The sequence below is a fragment of the Sus scrofa genome, chromosome X (genome assembly GCF_054392235.1).
Source record: "Sus scrofa isolate SSC_HxYL_T2T_F1_AM1 chromosome X, Sscrofa_HxYL_maternal_Yorkshire_Landrace_v2.0, whole genome shotgun sequence".
NCBI lineage: Eukaryota > Metazoa > Chordata > Mammalia > Artiodactyla > Suidae > Sus > Sus scrofa.
The window spans coordinates 66,725,003-66,741,198 of record NC_139401.1 but is presented as its reverse complement, the minus strand read 5'-3'; the positions used below and the strand labels follow the sequence as shown (position 1 = coordinate 66,741,198).

Here is a 16,196-nt window from a genome sequence, read left to right as displayed (position 1 = left end):
TTAGAGAAATGCCTATTTTAAGTCTTATGCCCATTTTGTGATTGAGTTGTTTGTCTTATAATTGAGTTGTATGAGCTGTTTGTATATTTTGGATATTAACTCCTTGTTGGTCTCCTACTTTGCAAATATTTTCTCACATTCCATAGGGTGCCTTTTTGTTTTGTCAATTTTCTTTACTGTGCAAAAGCTTTTAAGTTTCATTAGTTCCCATTTCTTTATTTTTGCTTTTCTTTTGCTTTGGGAGACTAATCTAAGAAAATATTGATATGATTTATGTCAGAGAATGTTTTGCCTATATTCTCTTCTAGGAGTTTTATCATGTCTTATATTTAGGTCACTAAACCATTTTGAGTTTATTTTTGTATGTGATGTGAGAAATGTTCTAATTTCGTTGATTTATATGTAGCTCTCCAGCTTTCCCACCACCACTTGCTAAAGAGACTATCTTTTCTTCACTGTATATTTTTACCTCCTTTGTCATAGATTAATTGACCATAGGTGTGTAGGTTTATTTCTAGGCTCTCTATTCTATTCCATTAATTCATGTTTGTTTTTGTGTCAATACCATGCTGTTTTGATTACTGTGGCTTTGTAATATTGTCTGAAATCTGGGAGGGTTTTGCCTCCTGCTTTGTTCTTTTTCTTTGTGATTGCTTTTGCAATTATGGATCTTTTGTGGTTCATTATAAGTTTTAGGAGTATTTGTTCTAGTTGTGTGAAAAACATCATGGGTAATTTGATAGGAATCACATTAAATCTATAGATTCCTTTGGGTACCATGGCCATTTTAATGACATTAGTTCTTCCAACCTAAGAGCGTGGGATATCTTTCCATGTCTTTGAATCATCTTCAGTTTCCTTGATCAGTTTTATAGTTTTCAGTGTGTAGGTCTTTCACATCCTTGGTTAAGTTTATTCCCAGGTATTTTTTATGTGATTTTAAACAAAAATTTTAAACTTTCTTTTTCTGATATTTCATTGTTAGTGTAAATCAGTACAACAGATTTCTGTATACTAATTTTGTATTCTACTACCTGGCTGAATTCATTTATTAGTTCTAATAGTTTAATGTACAGTCTATACGGTTCTCTCTACAGATTACCATATGATGTATACATAGTTTAGTTATACCTCATCCCTTCCAATTTGAATATCTTTCATTTCTTTTTTTTCCGTTTCTTTTCTTTTTTCTTCTCTTTTTCTTTTTTTTTTTTTCCCACTGTGCAGCATGGGGACCAAGTTACACATACATGTATACATTCTTTTTCCTTCCATTGTTGTGTTGCGATGTAAGTATCTAGACATAGTTCTCAATGCTACACAGCAGGGTCTCATTGTAAATCCATTCCAAGAGCAATAGTTGGCATCCATTAACCCCAAGCTCCCGATCCATCCCACTCCCTGCCTCTCCCCCCAGGCAACCATAAGTCTATTTTCCAAATCCATGACTTTCTTTTCTGTGGAAAGGTTCATTTGTGCTGTATATTAGATTCCAGATATAAGTGATATCATATGATATTTGTCTTTCTCTTTATGACTTATTTCATTCAGTATGAGAGTCTTTAGTTCCATCCATGTTGCTGCAAATGGCATTATGTCATTGTTTTTTATGGCTGAGTAGTATTCCATTGTGTATATATACCACCTCTTCCGAATCCAATCATCTGTCGATGGACATTTGGGTTGTTTCCATGTCTTGGCTCTTGTGAATAGTGCTGCAGTGAACATGTGGGTGCATGTGTCTCTTTTAAGTAGAGTTTTGTCCAGATAGATGCCCAAGAGTGGGATTGCTGGGTCATATGGTAGTTCTATGTGTAGATTTCTAAGGTACCTTCATACTGTTCTCCATAGTGGCTGTACCAGCTTACATTCCCACCAGCAGTGCAGGAGGGTTCCCTTTTCTCCACAACCCCTCCAGCACTTGTTATTTGTGGACTTATTAGTGATGGCCATTCTGACAGGTGTGAGGTGGTATCTCGTGGTAGTTTTGATTTGCATTTCTCTAATAATCAGGGATGTTGAGCATTTTGTCATGTGCTTGTTGGCCATCTGTATATCTTCCTTGGAGAATGGTGTATTCAGGTCTTTTGCCCATTTTTCCATTGTGTGGTTGGCTTTTTTGCTGTTGAGTTATATAAGTTGCTTGTATATCCTAGAGATTAAGCCCTTGTCCTTTGCATCATTTGAAACCATTTTCTCCCATTCTGTAAGTTGACCTTTTGTTTTCTTTTTGGTTTCCTTTGCTGTGCAAAAGCTTTTCAGTTTGATTAGGTCCCATTGGTTTATTTTTGCTATTGTTTCTGTTGCTTTGGGAGACTGACCTGAGAAGTAATATTCATAAGGTTGATGTCAGAGAATGTTTTTCCTATGTTCTCTTCTAGGAGTTTGATGGTGTCTTGTCTTACGTTTAAGTCTTTCAGCCATTTTGAGTTTATTTTCGTGCATGGTATGAGGGTGTGTTTCAGTTTCATTGATTTACATGCAGCTGTCCAGTTTTCCCAGTACCACTTACTGAAAAGACTGTCTTTTTCCTATTTTATGCTCTTGCCTCCTTTGTCAAAGATTAATTGAACACAGGTGTCTGGGTTTATTTCCGGGTTCTCTATTCTGTTCCGTTGGTCTGTATGTCTGTTTTGGTACCAGTACCACACTGTCTTGATGACTATGGCTCTATAATATTGCCTGAAGTCTGGGAGAGAGAGGCCTCCTGCTTGATTTTTGTTCCTCAGGTTTGCTTTGGCAATTCTGGGTCTTTTGTGGTTCCATCTAAAGTTTGGGATTGTTTGTTCTAGTTCTATGGAAAAATGTCATGGGTATTTTGGTACGGATTGCATAGACTCTGTAGACTGCTTTGGGTAGTATGGCCATTTTTACAATATTGATTTTCCCAATCCAGGAACATGGAATATCTTTCCATTTCTTTGACTCCTCTTTAATTTCCTTGATTAATGGTCTATAGTTCTCAGCATATAAGTCTTTCACCTCCTTGGTCAGGTGTGTTCCCAGGTATTTTATTTTTTGGGGGTGCAATTTTAAAAGGTATTGCATTTTTGAATTCCTTTTCTAATATTTCATTACATTCAGAAATGGGACTGATTTCTGAATGTCAATCTTATATCCTGCTGCTTTGCTGAATTTGTTAATCAGTTCAAGCCGTTTTTGTGTTGAGTCCTTAGGGTTTTCTATGTATATAGTATCATGTCATCTGCATACAGTGACAGTTTGATCTCTTCTCTTCCTATATGGATGCCTTTTTTTTCTTTTCTTTGTCTGAGTGCTGTGGCTAGGACTTCCAAAACTATGTTGAAGAGCAGTGGTGAGAATGGGCATCCCTGTCTTGTTCCAGATTTGAGTGAGAAGGCTTTCAATTTTTCTCCATTGAGTATTATATTTGCTGTGGGTTTGTCATAAATGGCTTTGATTATGTTCAGGAATGTTCCCTCTATACCCACTTTGGCGAGAGTTTTTATCATAAATGGATGTTGGAGTTTGTCAAATGCTTTTTCTGCATCTATTGAGATGATCATTGGTTTTTGACTTTTCTTTTGTTAATGTGGTGTATGATGTTGATTGATTTGTGTATGTTGAACCATCCTTGAGAACCTGGGATGAACCCCACCTGGTTATGGCGTACGATCTTTTTTATATGTTGTTGGATTTGATTGGCTAAAATTTTGTTGAGAATTTTTGCGTCTATATCTATCAAAGATATTGGCCTATAGTTTTCTTTTTTGGTGGTATCTTTGTCTGATTTTGGAATTAGGGTGATGGTGGCATCATAGAATGTCTTTGTGAGTATTCCTTCTTCCTCAACCGTTTGAAAAAGTTTAAGGAGAATGGGCACCAGATCCTCTTTGTATGTTTGGTAGAATTCGCCTATGAAGCCATCTGGTCCTGGGCTTTTATTTGTAGGTAGTGTTTTTATGACGTATTCAATTTCATTTCTAGTGATTGGTCTCTTCAGTTGGTCTATTTCTTTTTCTTTTCTGATGGCTGAGGTTAGGACTTCTAATAGTTTTTAAATAGAGGTGGTGAGAGTGGACATCCTTGTCTTGTTCCTAAATTTAGCAAGAAGGCTTTCAGCTTTTCACACTGTTGAGTTTTTTATTGACTATGGGTTAGTCATCAATGGCTTTTATTATGTTGAGATATGTTTCCTCCCTACCTGCTTTGGTGGGTGAGAGTTTTTATCATGAATGGATAGCAAATTTTATCAGATGCTTTTTCTTCATCTATTGAGATGATCATATGGTTATTGTATTTTCTTTTGTTAATTTGGTGTATCACATTGATTGATTTGCATATGTTGAACCACCCTTGTGACCCTGGAATTAATCCAACTTGATTGTAGCATACGATCCTTTTTATGTATTGTTGGATTTGGTTTAGCAATATTTTGTTGAGGATATTTGTGTCTATATTTACCAAAGATATTGGTATATAATTTTCGTTTTTGGTAGTGCCTTTGTTTGGCTTTGGCATGAGGGTGATGATAGCTTCATAGAAGGAATTTGAGAGTGCCCCCTCCTAGTTTCAGAAGGATTGGTATAAGTTTTTCTTTATATATTTGGTAGAATTCCCCAGTGAAGCCATCTGGTCCTAGATTTTTGTTTGCAGGGAGGTTTTGGTTTATTTGTTTGTAGATTCTCTTCCACTTCTAGTGACTGATTTGTTCAAATTACATGTTTCTTCTTGAATCAATTTTGACAGGCTGTATGTTTCTAGAAACTTATTCATTTCTTCTAGGTTGTCCAGTTTGTTGGCATATAACTGTTCATAGTATTATCTCATGATTTTTTGTATTTGTTATTTATCCTCTTTTGTTTCTCATTTTGTTTATTTGAATTCTTCCTCTTTTCTTGGCAAGCCTGGCTAGAGGTTTATTGAGTTTGTTTATCTTTGAGAAAAAATAAAGACTAGCTCTTGATTTTATTGATCTTTTCTGTTTTTGCTTGTTGTTTTTTTCTTTGGCCAAGCTTGCAGCCTACTGAAGTTCCCAGACCAGGGATCAAACGTGCACCACAGCTGTAACCACAGTCACAGTAGTGACAATGCCAGATCCTTAAGCCACTGAGCTATGAGGGAATTCCTATGTTTGAGGTTTTTTTGATATCTATTTTTTCTCTTTGATCTTTATTATTTTTGTCCTTCTGCTGACTTTGGATTTTGTTTGTTCTTTTTCTCATTCTTTTGGGCAGTAGATTAGGTTGTTTGAGATTTTTCTTTTTTCTTGAGGAAGTCCTGAGTCATTATGAACTTCCCTCTTAGAAATGCTTTTGCTGCATCTCATAGATTTTGTAAGGTTGTATTTCCATTGTGATTTGTCTTGATGTACTTTCTGATTTCCTCATTTACCCATTTTTTTTGGTCATGTGTTGTTTAGTCTCCATGTAATCTTTTTACCCATTTTTCTTTCTGTGGTTCATTTTAATTTCATACTATTGTCAGAAATGATGCTTGAAATAATTTTTATCTGCTTAAATTTGTTGAGGCTTTTTTTTTTAATCCAAGTATGTGGTCTATTCTAGAGAATGTCCCATGCATGCTTGAAAAGGATGTGTATTTTGTGTTTTTTTTTTTGGGGGGGGGGATGTAGTATTCTATAAATATCAATTAAGTCCAACCGTTCTATTGTATCATTTAGGATGTCTGTTTCCTTATTGATTTTCTTTCTGGAAATCTGTCAACAGATATCAGAGGGGCACTAAAGTCTCCTTCTAAAAAATTGTATTCCTGTCAATTTCTCCCTTGATGTCTGTTAGTTAGTCTTCCTTTTATATATTTAGCTGCTCCTCTATTGGGTGCATATATGTTAATGAGTGTAATGTCCTCTTTTTAATTGATCCCTTTATCATTATATAGTGTCCTTTGTCTTTATGGATTTCGTTGTTTTTTAAGTCATTCTGTATCTTTCAGTTGAAGAATTTCATTCATTTACATTTAAAATAATTATTGATTGGTAAGACTTCCTATTGTCATTTTGTTCATTGTTTTCTGCCTATTCTGTAGATCCTTTGTTCCTTCCTTACACTCTTGCCAACAATGTAAGTCCAAATATAAAAGTATGGGCAAAGGAAAGATAAAGGCATATTCCTGGAGGCATTTCATAGAATTTATTAGATCCTAATTGTCAGCATTTTATTATGTCCATTTCTTTAGAATTTGTACAGAGCTCTCATGGGAGGAAGAGGAGTCAGTTGAAGATGATTTATAGTAACTTGAATTAATGAAAACAATGTGGGAATTAAACCATTTTTCTTCGAATCATGTCTATTACCATTGTTATTGTTGTGACCTTGAATTTTTTTTTTTGTTTTTTTTTTTTGTTTTTTCTTTGGGCTGCTCCCGCGGCATATGGAGGTTCCCAGGCTAGGGGTCAAATCAGAGCTGTAGCTGCCAGCCTATGCCAGAGCCACAGCAATGCGGGATCCGAGCCGCGTCTGCAACCTACACCACAGCTCACGGCAACGCCAGATCGTCAACCCACTGAGCAAGGGCAGGGACCAAACCCACAACCTCATGGTTCCTAGTCAGATTCGTTAACCACTGCGCCACGACAGGAACTCCTTGAATATTGTTTTCAAAAAAAAGTCAGTAGGATACAATGGAGTCAAACAGTCCTGGGTTCAGATCCTAAATGTGACTTTTGGTTATATAACCTTGATTCTGTCTTTATGTGTTTTTTGAGCCTCAACTATTAAAAGTAGGATGCAATAGACTTTGTGGTGTCATTATAAAAGTTAAAAAAAGTACTGTGTATAAGTTGCTTAGCACGGTACCTGGCACAGAACATATACTCAACATTTTTAACCTTTTACTAACTCTCCTTATGCTAGGATATAAAGTTTTCCTGAAAGCAAATAAAACATTGTCTTCTATCTAATAACAGTGTCTCATATCATGTCAGTAAATATTCCACATCTGTAATGTTAGAAGAAAATTTGGGATTTGCATGGGAAGAATGGTTTTGTTAACTTTTTATTATTTTTCTCTAAATCAGTGATAGCAAAGGCCATTTCAAACTTGACACTTGTGCTTTTCTTTCATATAGATTTCTGTATAATGAAACCTATATTAAATGATTTTATATTTATATTCATAGTGTTATTTTCTAATATTAAGGTGGAGAGTTTTTTCCTCTTTTTTTTTTTTTTTTTTTTTTTTTTTTGTAACCGGGGAAAGAGAATACAAGGAGAAAAGTGATGGTAAATGTCTAAAAATTAAATAGAACTTTATGCAAAGACTTCTGATTCAAGGTAGTTGACTAGTCATTGAATTGGCAAAAACCTAAAGTTTCCTTATATCAGGTATTATTGGTGGGAATTAACATTTTTATGTGCATGCATTGGTGTTTCCAGATTGCCAACTTCTCAGCACCCATTCTGTTGGAGGACAAATTAACAAGATCAAAATATAAAGTTGTCATACTCAGGAATTTTACTCCATGGTGTGTGTGTGTGTGTGTGTGTGTGTGTGTGTGGTATTTAACATGTTTACAAGTATTTTTGCTGGAACATTGCTTGTTATAAGAAAACACTGAAAGCATCCTTAATATCATGAACAGAGGAATAGATAAGAGAAATACAGTATCTCTATACTGTAAATTACTCTGTGGCAGTTAAAAATATAGTAAATATGTGTACAATGATCTGTATGACATATTGAGAGGAAAAGAAGTAAAACATACATATAATTTATGTGTTTTAAAACTATGTTACATACATGTAAATGCATCAAGAAAAGACTAAAAAAGAAACACCATACTTAGGAGTGGTTATCTCTGAGAAGGTGACTTGGACAGGGTAGAAGTCCAGGGAAATTTCAGCTTTATCTTTATTATTTACATTATTTAATTTTAAAAAAATTTTTTGGCCTTTTTTTGTCTTTCTAGGGCTGCATCTGTGGCATATGGAGGTTCCCAGGCTAGTGGTCCAATTGGAGCTGTAGCTGCCAGCCTATACCAGAGCCACAGCAACGCAGGATCCGAGCCGTGTCTGCAACCTACACCACAGCTCACAGTAACACATGATCTGTAACCCACTGAATGAGGCCAGGGATCGAACCCACATCCTCATGGATATTAGTCGGGTTTGTTAACTGCTGAGCCATGACAGGAACTCCAAAAATTTTTTTAAAGTTTTAAATTGTAGTAAAATACATACAGCATTAAAATATACCATCTTAACTTTTTTTTTTTTTTTTTTTTTGTCTTTTTGCCATTTCTTGGGCCGCTCCCACAGAATATGGAGTTTCCCAGGCTAGGGGTCTAATCGGAGCTGTAGCCACCGGCTTACACCAGAGCCACAGCAACATGGGATCCGAGCTGCATCTGCAACCTACACCACATCTCACGGCAACACGGAATCCTTGACCCACTGAGCAAGACCAGGGACCGAACCCGCAACCTCGGGGTTCCTAGTAGGATTCGTTAATCACTGCGCCACGACGGGAAGTCCTATCTTAACTATTTTTAAGTGTATAGTTAATTAGTTAAGTACATTCATATTGTTAAGTTACACTTAGCATTCATAGGGTTAACTACATTAACCAAACTCCAGAGTTCTTTTCATTTTGCAAAACTGAGATTCTATACACATTAAGCAACAAGCCCCTCTACTTTCCTTTGCTGGCATACACCATTCTACTTTCCATCTCTATGAGTTTGGCTACTCTAGGGACTTGATATTAGAGGAATCATACACTATTTTTCATTTTCTGACTATTTTATTTCACTTAGCATAGTGTCTTAAAGGTTCATACATGTTGTAGCATTGTCAGAATTTCCTTTTTTAAATGCTGAATAATATTCTGCTATGTGTATATACTACATATTGATAAAGACTTGTGTTACTTCCACCTTTTGGCTGTTGTGAATAATGCTGCTATGCACAAAGATATAAAAATATTTCTTCTAGACCTTGCTTTTAGTTATTTTGAGTTTATACTCAGAGGTGGAATTAGTAGATCATATGGAAATTCTGGTTTTAATTTTCTAAAGGAATCACCATACTGTTTTCCATGGTGGCTACACCATTTTATGTTCCCAGCAACAGTGCATAAGGTTTCCAGTTTTTCCACATCCTCGACAACACTTGGTTTTTGGGGGGTATTTTGCCATCCCAGTGGGTGTGAGGTCGTATCTCATTGTGGCTTTGATTTGTATTTCCCCAATGAGTAGTGCTATGAATTATCATTTCTGTGATTATTGCCATTTGTATATCTTCTTTGGGAAAAGTGTCTATTCAAGTCCTTTGCCATTTTTAAGTCAGGTTGTTTGTTTTTTTGTTGTTGAGTTTAGGAGTCTGGTTTTTTTTTTCTTTTTTCTGTCTTTTTGTCCTTTTAGGACCACACCAGCAGCATATGGAGGTTCCCAGGCTAGGGGTCTGATCGGAGCTGTAGCTGCCAGCCTATGCCAGAGCCACAGCAATACCAAATCCAAGCCACATCTGCGACCTACACCACAGCTCACGTCAATGCTGGATCCTTAACCCACTGAGCGAGGCCAGGTTGGATCAAATTCACAACCTCATGGTTCCTAGTCAGATTCATTTCTGCTGCACCACGACAGGAACTCCTTAGGAGTCCTTTATACATCTGGATGTTAACCCTATATCAGATATATGATCTGCAAATATTTTCTCCCATTTCATAGGTTGCCCTTTTACTCTTTTGATTGTGTGCTTTGATACACAAAATTTTAAAATTTTGATGTAGTCCAGTTTATTTTTACTTTTGTTACTTGTGCTTTTGGTGTCACATCCAATAAATCATTGCCAAATCCAGTGTTGCAAAGATTTTTCCCCTATATTTTCTTCTAAAAGGTTTTTTTCTTTTGGTTTGTTTGTTTGCTTGTTTTTTGTCTTTTTTCTTTTTATGGCCGCACCTGAGGCATATGTAATTTCCTGGGCCTGGGGTCGAATCAGGGCTGCAGCTTGGGTCTACACCACAGCCACAGCAACACCAGATCTGAGGCCTACGCCAGATCCTTAACCCACTGTGTAAGTCCAGGGATCAAACCCACATCCTCACAGAGACAATGTAACCCATTGAGCCACAATGGGAACTCCTTTCTAAAAGTTGCATATTTTAACTCACCATTTAAGGTCTGAGTTAATTTTTGTATATGATGTAAGGTAAAGATCAAATTTCATTCTTTTGCATGTGGATATCCAGTTGTCCCAGCAACATTTGTTGAAAAGACTTTTTTTTGCCTCTGTTGAATGGTCTTGGCACCCTTGTGAAAATCATTTCACCATATATGTGAGAATTTACTCCCGGAATCTGTTTTATTCCATTGGTATATAGGTCTGTCTTTATGCCAGTACTACACTGTTCAGTTACTGTACCTTTGTAGTAAATTTTGAAATGAGGAAGTATGAGTCCTCCAGCTTTGTCTTCTGTTTTAGGATTGTTTTGGCTCTTCCTGTTATCTTGATTCTGTATAATTTTTAGGATGGAATTTTCCATTTCTGCAAAAAAAAAAGCCATTGGAATTTTCATAGAGATTGCATTAAATCTGTAGATCACTTTGGGAATATTGCCACCTTAGCAATATTAAGTCTACCAATCTATGAACTGTTCGCATTTAAAATAAATGTAATAACGCTGAGTAGTTATGCTGCAAGCTGCATGGGAACCTTTCCACAGAAAAGAAAATCATGGACTTGGAGAATAGATTTGTGGTTGCCGAGGCTGAGGGGGAGGGAGTGGGATGGATTGGGAATTTGGGGTTAATAGATGCAGACTATTGCCTTTGGAATGGATTAGCATTGAGATCCTGCTGTGTAGCACTGGGAACTATGTCTAGTCACTTATGATGGAGCACAATAATGTGAGAAAAAAGAATGTATACATGTATGTGTAACTGGGTCACCATGCTGTGCAGTAGGAAAAAAATGTATTGGGGAAATAACAATTGATTACAATTAAGACTAAAAAACTAAATAAAATTTTTAAAAATAAATGTAATATATTTGCCTACTATTTGTATAACAAAGCATAAATAAAGTATAAATAAAATTTTAAAGAAGTTGTTGGCAAAGGGAATTGGTAAATTTCTTTTTATTCTTTCAGTTTTATTGAGATATATTGACATATCTTTACTTCGTGGATCTCATTTCCAATTTTTGTAAGTTGGCATCATCTTTGGAGGAAAAGAATAAATTAGATATTGGTAGAGAGATGATTATATGACTGTATACGTTCATAAAAACATTTTTATGGCTTAATAAATTAAACTTAAATTGAATTAAATTACTTATTGTTGACAAATAGGCTTATTTAGACATTTAATGGTATTACCTAAGCTCAAATATAGTTTTATCTTGCCTGTTTTGCTCATACTCAAACTTAACCTCATTAATCAAAAAAATAGTTATTGTCTTCACACCACTTAAATTGTGTCTCATTGAACAGAGAATCTGTTGGGTTTAATTTCCTGAAGATTATCTGTGAACATTTTAAGTCATCGGAAAATATCGGTAAAGCTTGGCTGCTTCACATTGACATGCTTTTACAAAGGAAAGAAGAATTGCTTGCCAAGGGGAAGATTGAAGAAATCATTATAGGTCAGTTGGATTTTTGTAGGTATTTTAGAAAGGTGTTAATATGTGTTTAATTCTAAGATAGATGTCAGAACAGTAGCAAAATCCTCTGGTCAAAAGATTTTTTTCTTTTTTCTCACTTCCTTTTTTTTCTTCCTAATGCCCTTTGACTGTAACAACTCACCTATCCAGATTCCACATATTTGGCAAGCTAGAATGAAAACTAAACAAAAATAACAAAACAACGAAAACTGACAAACCTCTGAGCTTTAAACTAATATGTAATGGAAAATTGAGAAGTTAGAAGCCTCCTTTCCTGTTTCATTTTGATCTCAAATTAGCTGTGTACCTTCAGGCAAGTCAATAATATCTCTGGATCTTGTTTTTTTCCAACTATAAAATGAAGGTTTTGAACTACATTCCTCGTTTTTAACTTTTTTTAGCAGCAGAATCCTTTTGTGATACAATCTTATGTGAACCCTTCCCCCAATAAAATAGTCGAGTTGTTCTCGTTAAAGCAGAAATGTAGAGCCGAATCTCAACACTCCACTAATCCCCCATCTCTCTATAGAGCCCTATACCCTGAAGAACACAGATAGTACGATCCCTTTCTTAGAAAATTCTCACCCTAATATGTCCTTCCAGCTCTATAGATATAGAGATATAACTGAAATGATAGTCACTAATGTTAACACTGAAACTTATTTGGAGTGGTGCCAGTTTAGGTGATTTTTAGCTTTCTTTGTTTTTTGACAGATTGCTTTAATTTTTATAAGTATGTATCATGTTTTTTATAATCACAAAGTCATTGATTTTTAAAAAGGAAATCTTTTGGCTAGATAATTTCTAAGAGTCTTTTGAACTCTAGATTCTATGAACTGTATTTTACTAATGACACTCTTCCTCCATATCCTCACTAAGACTCCAATAATGTTGATATGCTTGGTTGTCTGGTTTTCCAGCCCTCAGAATTTTAATGGTAGCATATTATAAAGGGAGAAAGAGTCTACAAAGAAATATACAGATAACCTGATCACAAGGGAGGCTAGAAAAAACCGTATGAATTGTCTTAAATGGTTTCAAATATTTTTAAAAATATAATAATCTGGGCTATATAATAATTACCAAAGGCATCTCAATGATATATTGATAGTACAATAAAATATAATAGTTGTTAGTGTTGACCTTGAATAGTTAAGCAAAAGTTAAATTGTGCTTCAGAAAACTAGAAAGTATGCATAGAAAACATAATTCATTAAACATAATTTTTAGAAAAATTAAAAAATTTAAATGATTTAGACTTTTAAAAATAAATAATGTTTTATGTTTAATGAAAGTAAACTGCCAGTTAACTGGAAAACTTGGTAATCTGGAATCATTTTCTAAGATTACAATTAACTAAGGTTATGATATCTATACACTTATACTTTCAAAGTATTGTAATATTATAAGTAGATACTTTACATAGCTTTTTACCCTTATGTGAGAATTTTTAACTAAGTCCTGGAACAGTGTCTGCTGACTGAGCTGAGGGGTCAGAGACTCTCTGTGTTCTAATCAAGACTTTTGTGGAAATTGATAGAACCAAAAGAGTAGAAGTAAAGAGGGTACAGAATTCAATTATAGCTTAAGCTTTACCTTAGTGTGTGCTAATGTATTTGAACCCTGTAAATGTCTAGACCAGAAACAATCAGACATGAGTTACAGTTTAAAATAATAGAGTTTATGTGAAACTTGGTCTTAAAGTATTTTACAAAGGCTTTAAGGTATAATTGGCCTTTCTTGTGAACTTGATCTGATCTAGTTAGTACAAACAGTATAAACACTTCTTATTAATGATTTCCAGCATTGCTGTCTGTTCATTCACAATAACATTAAACCACCAGATGATGATCAAATTTGGAACATGGAAAATACGTTAAAAAGAGACTAGGCTGGAAAACTATTAAAGATTGATGGTCGAATTACAGTGAGTCTAGCAAACTCTGATTGTATTATATAATCAATTTTGCTAGTAAATCTAAAATTGATGATGAAAACCTGTCTGAATGTGATTGTGTTTGTAGCCATTACTTAAAGATTATGGGTTCTGAATATAGTTAGTGCTCTTTATTTAACATGATGGATCTTGAGTCTTGTTTTTAGAGCTTGTTTTTTTTTTTTCAGGTCACCAAACAGGAAGACAACTGACAACAGAATTAGTAGGTTGTTTACACAACATTCTGTGGAAAAAAGCTGCCAGAAGTTTTGAGGTTTGGGAATAATCTATTTTTATTCTTTACATTCTTTTTTCACCCCAACAAATAGAACAGTATTTTCACTATAAAAGTCATGGAGCATTAAATACTTTAATAATCTCTTTCTGCTTAGGTACTGTTTATTTAGTACATCTTTATATAGAGTATTAATGGGCAGTAGATAAGAATTTATTTAAAAATATGAAGGTAAAAATATGAAGGTGTGATTCATCCCCATTGGGAACTTACAGGAAAATGACTTTCAATGATATTAAGATATAGGAAAGTGATTTATTTGAACATGAGGAACAAAGAGGGGTTTTATTTCCTTTAAAATTGTGATGTAGAACACAAAGGATTTTTAGGATAGTGAAAATACTTTGAATGGTACTATAATGATGGATGCATGTCATTATACATTTGTCTAAATCTCTAGAATGTACTGCACCAGAGTGAACCGTAATGTAAGTTCTTCAGCTGTAACAAATATACCTAATACCACTCTGGTAGAACATGTTGATGATAGGGGAGGCTACACATGTATGGGGTTAGGAGGCATATAGAAAATATCTGCACATTCATCTCAATTTTACTGTGAACCTAAAATTGCTCTTTAAAAAAGCTTTTTTAGAAAGTTGTAGTACAATAAAAATGCAGAAACAGTATTTTTTCTTTTTTCAAAATAATCCAGGTTTACGGTAGAAAAATTTGAAACCACAAATAAGTTGTTTTTTTTTTTAAGTAAAGAATAGTCATTCTTGGAGTTCCTGTTGTGGAACAGAGGAAACGAATCCGACTAGGAACCATGAGGTTACTGGTTCAATCCCTGGCCTCGCTCAGTGGGTTAAGGGTCCAGCGTGGCCATGAGCTGTGGTGTAGGTTGCAGACGCGGCTCAGATCTGGCGTTGCTGTGTCTCTGGCATAGGCCAGTAGCTACAGCTCTGATTAGACCCCTAGCTTGGGGACTTCCAAATGCTGTGGGTGCAGCCCTAAAAGGACAAAAGACAGATGAATGAATGAATAAATAAATAATAATCATTCTTAAAATAATCACTCTTAAAAATTTAGTATATTGCCTTCTAATCCATATGCACTTGTGTGTCTGTGTATGAAAAAAGGAGGTGTTATTTTAGTGGACTTCCACTTCCAACCAAGATGTAACAGATAACCAGGTTTGTCCTTGCTTGGATAATACCCTACTCCCTCCCCCTTCCCCCCAAAACAAGACAAAAGTCATGAAAAAATTGTTTTTAAGACACTGAATATTAGGCAATGGAGAGTGATCTCTGGGAAAAAGGAAATGAACAAGGTGAGCACTGCAATTATTCAGCTTCCTGCCTTGAGCTTCCACTCTGTTAGCATAGGAACAGAAACTGAAGTGGATCCTAGCAAGCTTCCTAATTTGAAGCAATAGAGCTGACAGTCTGGGAAGACCAAGGTAGCTAGAGTCCATAGGACAGAGTATCAGAAAGGAGAACACAGCACAGAAAGAGAACTCCAGTAATCAGAGTCCTTCTCCAGTGTTTTGCCGAGTACTTACTGATCAGGACAATATGGGATGAAAATACCTAAAGCTAGGGGAGTTACCATCTAAAATGTTAGAGAGAATAGTGCCCGGTACTCACACAGGTCTGGGAATAGAGCCTGTTCATACCAACCAGACTGGAAAACTTCTAATTCTTGGGGCATTGGGTAGAGGACTCAGAGGGGTCTTGTTTTAGTAGTAGGGAATAATTAGTCCTAAACTGAGCATTGTTCCAGACCTACCGAAAAAAATCGTAAAAATATGACCAGAAAGGATCAAATTGATCCCGAGGAATTCAATTGCTTGCCAGAATAGAGACCAAGAATATTTATTAGAATGTATTAGAATGCAGAACTATCTAGCACCCAACAAAGTAAAGTTCACAACGTCTAACATCCAGTAGTAAATCACCAAGCATACAAAGAAGCAGGAAAACACAACCTATAATGAAGAGAAGAAGCAAAAATCAAAACTAACGGGAAATTAACATTAACAGAAGACATTAAAATAGCTCTTATAATTGTATTCTCTACATTCAGAAAGTTAAATAGAGGCGTGAAAATATATAAAAGACCAAAATCAAACTTCCAGAGTTGAAAATTATGTTTAGGCTGAAAAATATATGGGATAGTATTAACATCAGATTAGACATTGCAAAAGGATGGATGTTAATTGATTGTGGTGGTCATTTCACAATACATATGTATATGATTTACATTTGCCTATTTTAAATCAGGTTTCGTGTTTTGTTTTTAGGTTGTCCTGTTTTTGCTTTTTGTTTTTATTTTTATTTTTTGCTGTTGAATTGTAGAAATTCCTTGTATATTTTGGATATTAACCGCTATTGAATATGTACTTTGCAAATATTTTCTCTGATTTCATAGATAGCCT

The 16,196-nt window shown here is 35.1% G+C and overlaps 1 protein-coding gene across 6 annotated transcripts in view; it reads left to right on the top strand.

The window, feature by feature from the left end:
- Positions 1–16,196, top strand: part of TEX11 (testis expressed 11) — a 382,097-nt gene that overhangs the window by 193,330 nt on the left and 172,571 nt on the right. For all 6 annotated transcript variants that reach the window (XR_014835135.1, XR_014835136.1, XM_003484125.5 and 3 more), the window contains exons 14-15: positions 11,416–11,567; positions 13,710–13,795. Coding sequence is in view for 4 of the 6 variants with exons in the window: in XM_003484125.5 (XP_003484173.3) it covers positions 11,416–11,567; positions 13,710–13,795 (238 nt within the window). In the remaining 2 variants the exon portion in view is untranslated. The remainder of the gene's footprint in view (positions 1–11,415; positions 11,568–13,709; positions 13,796–16,196) is intronic.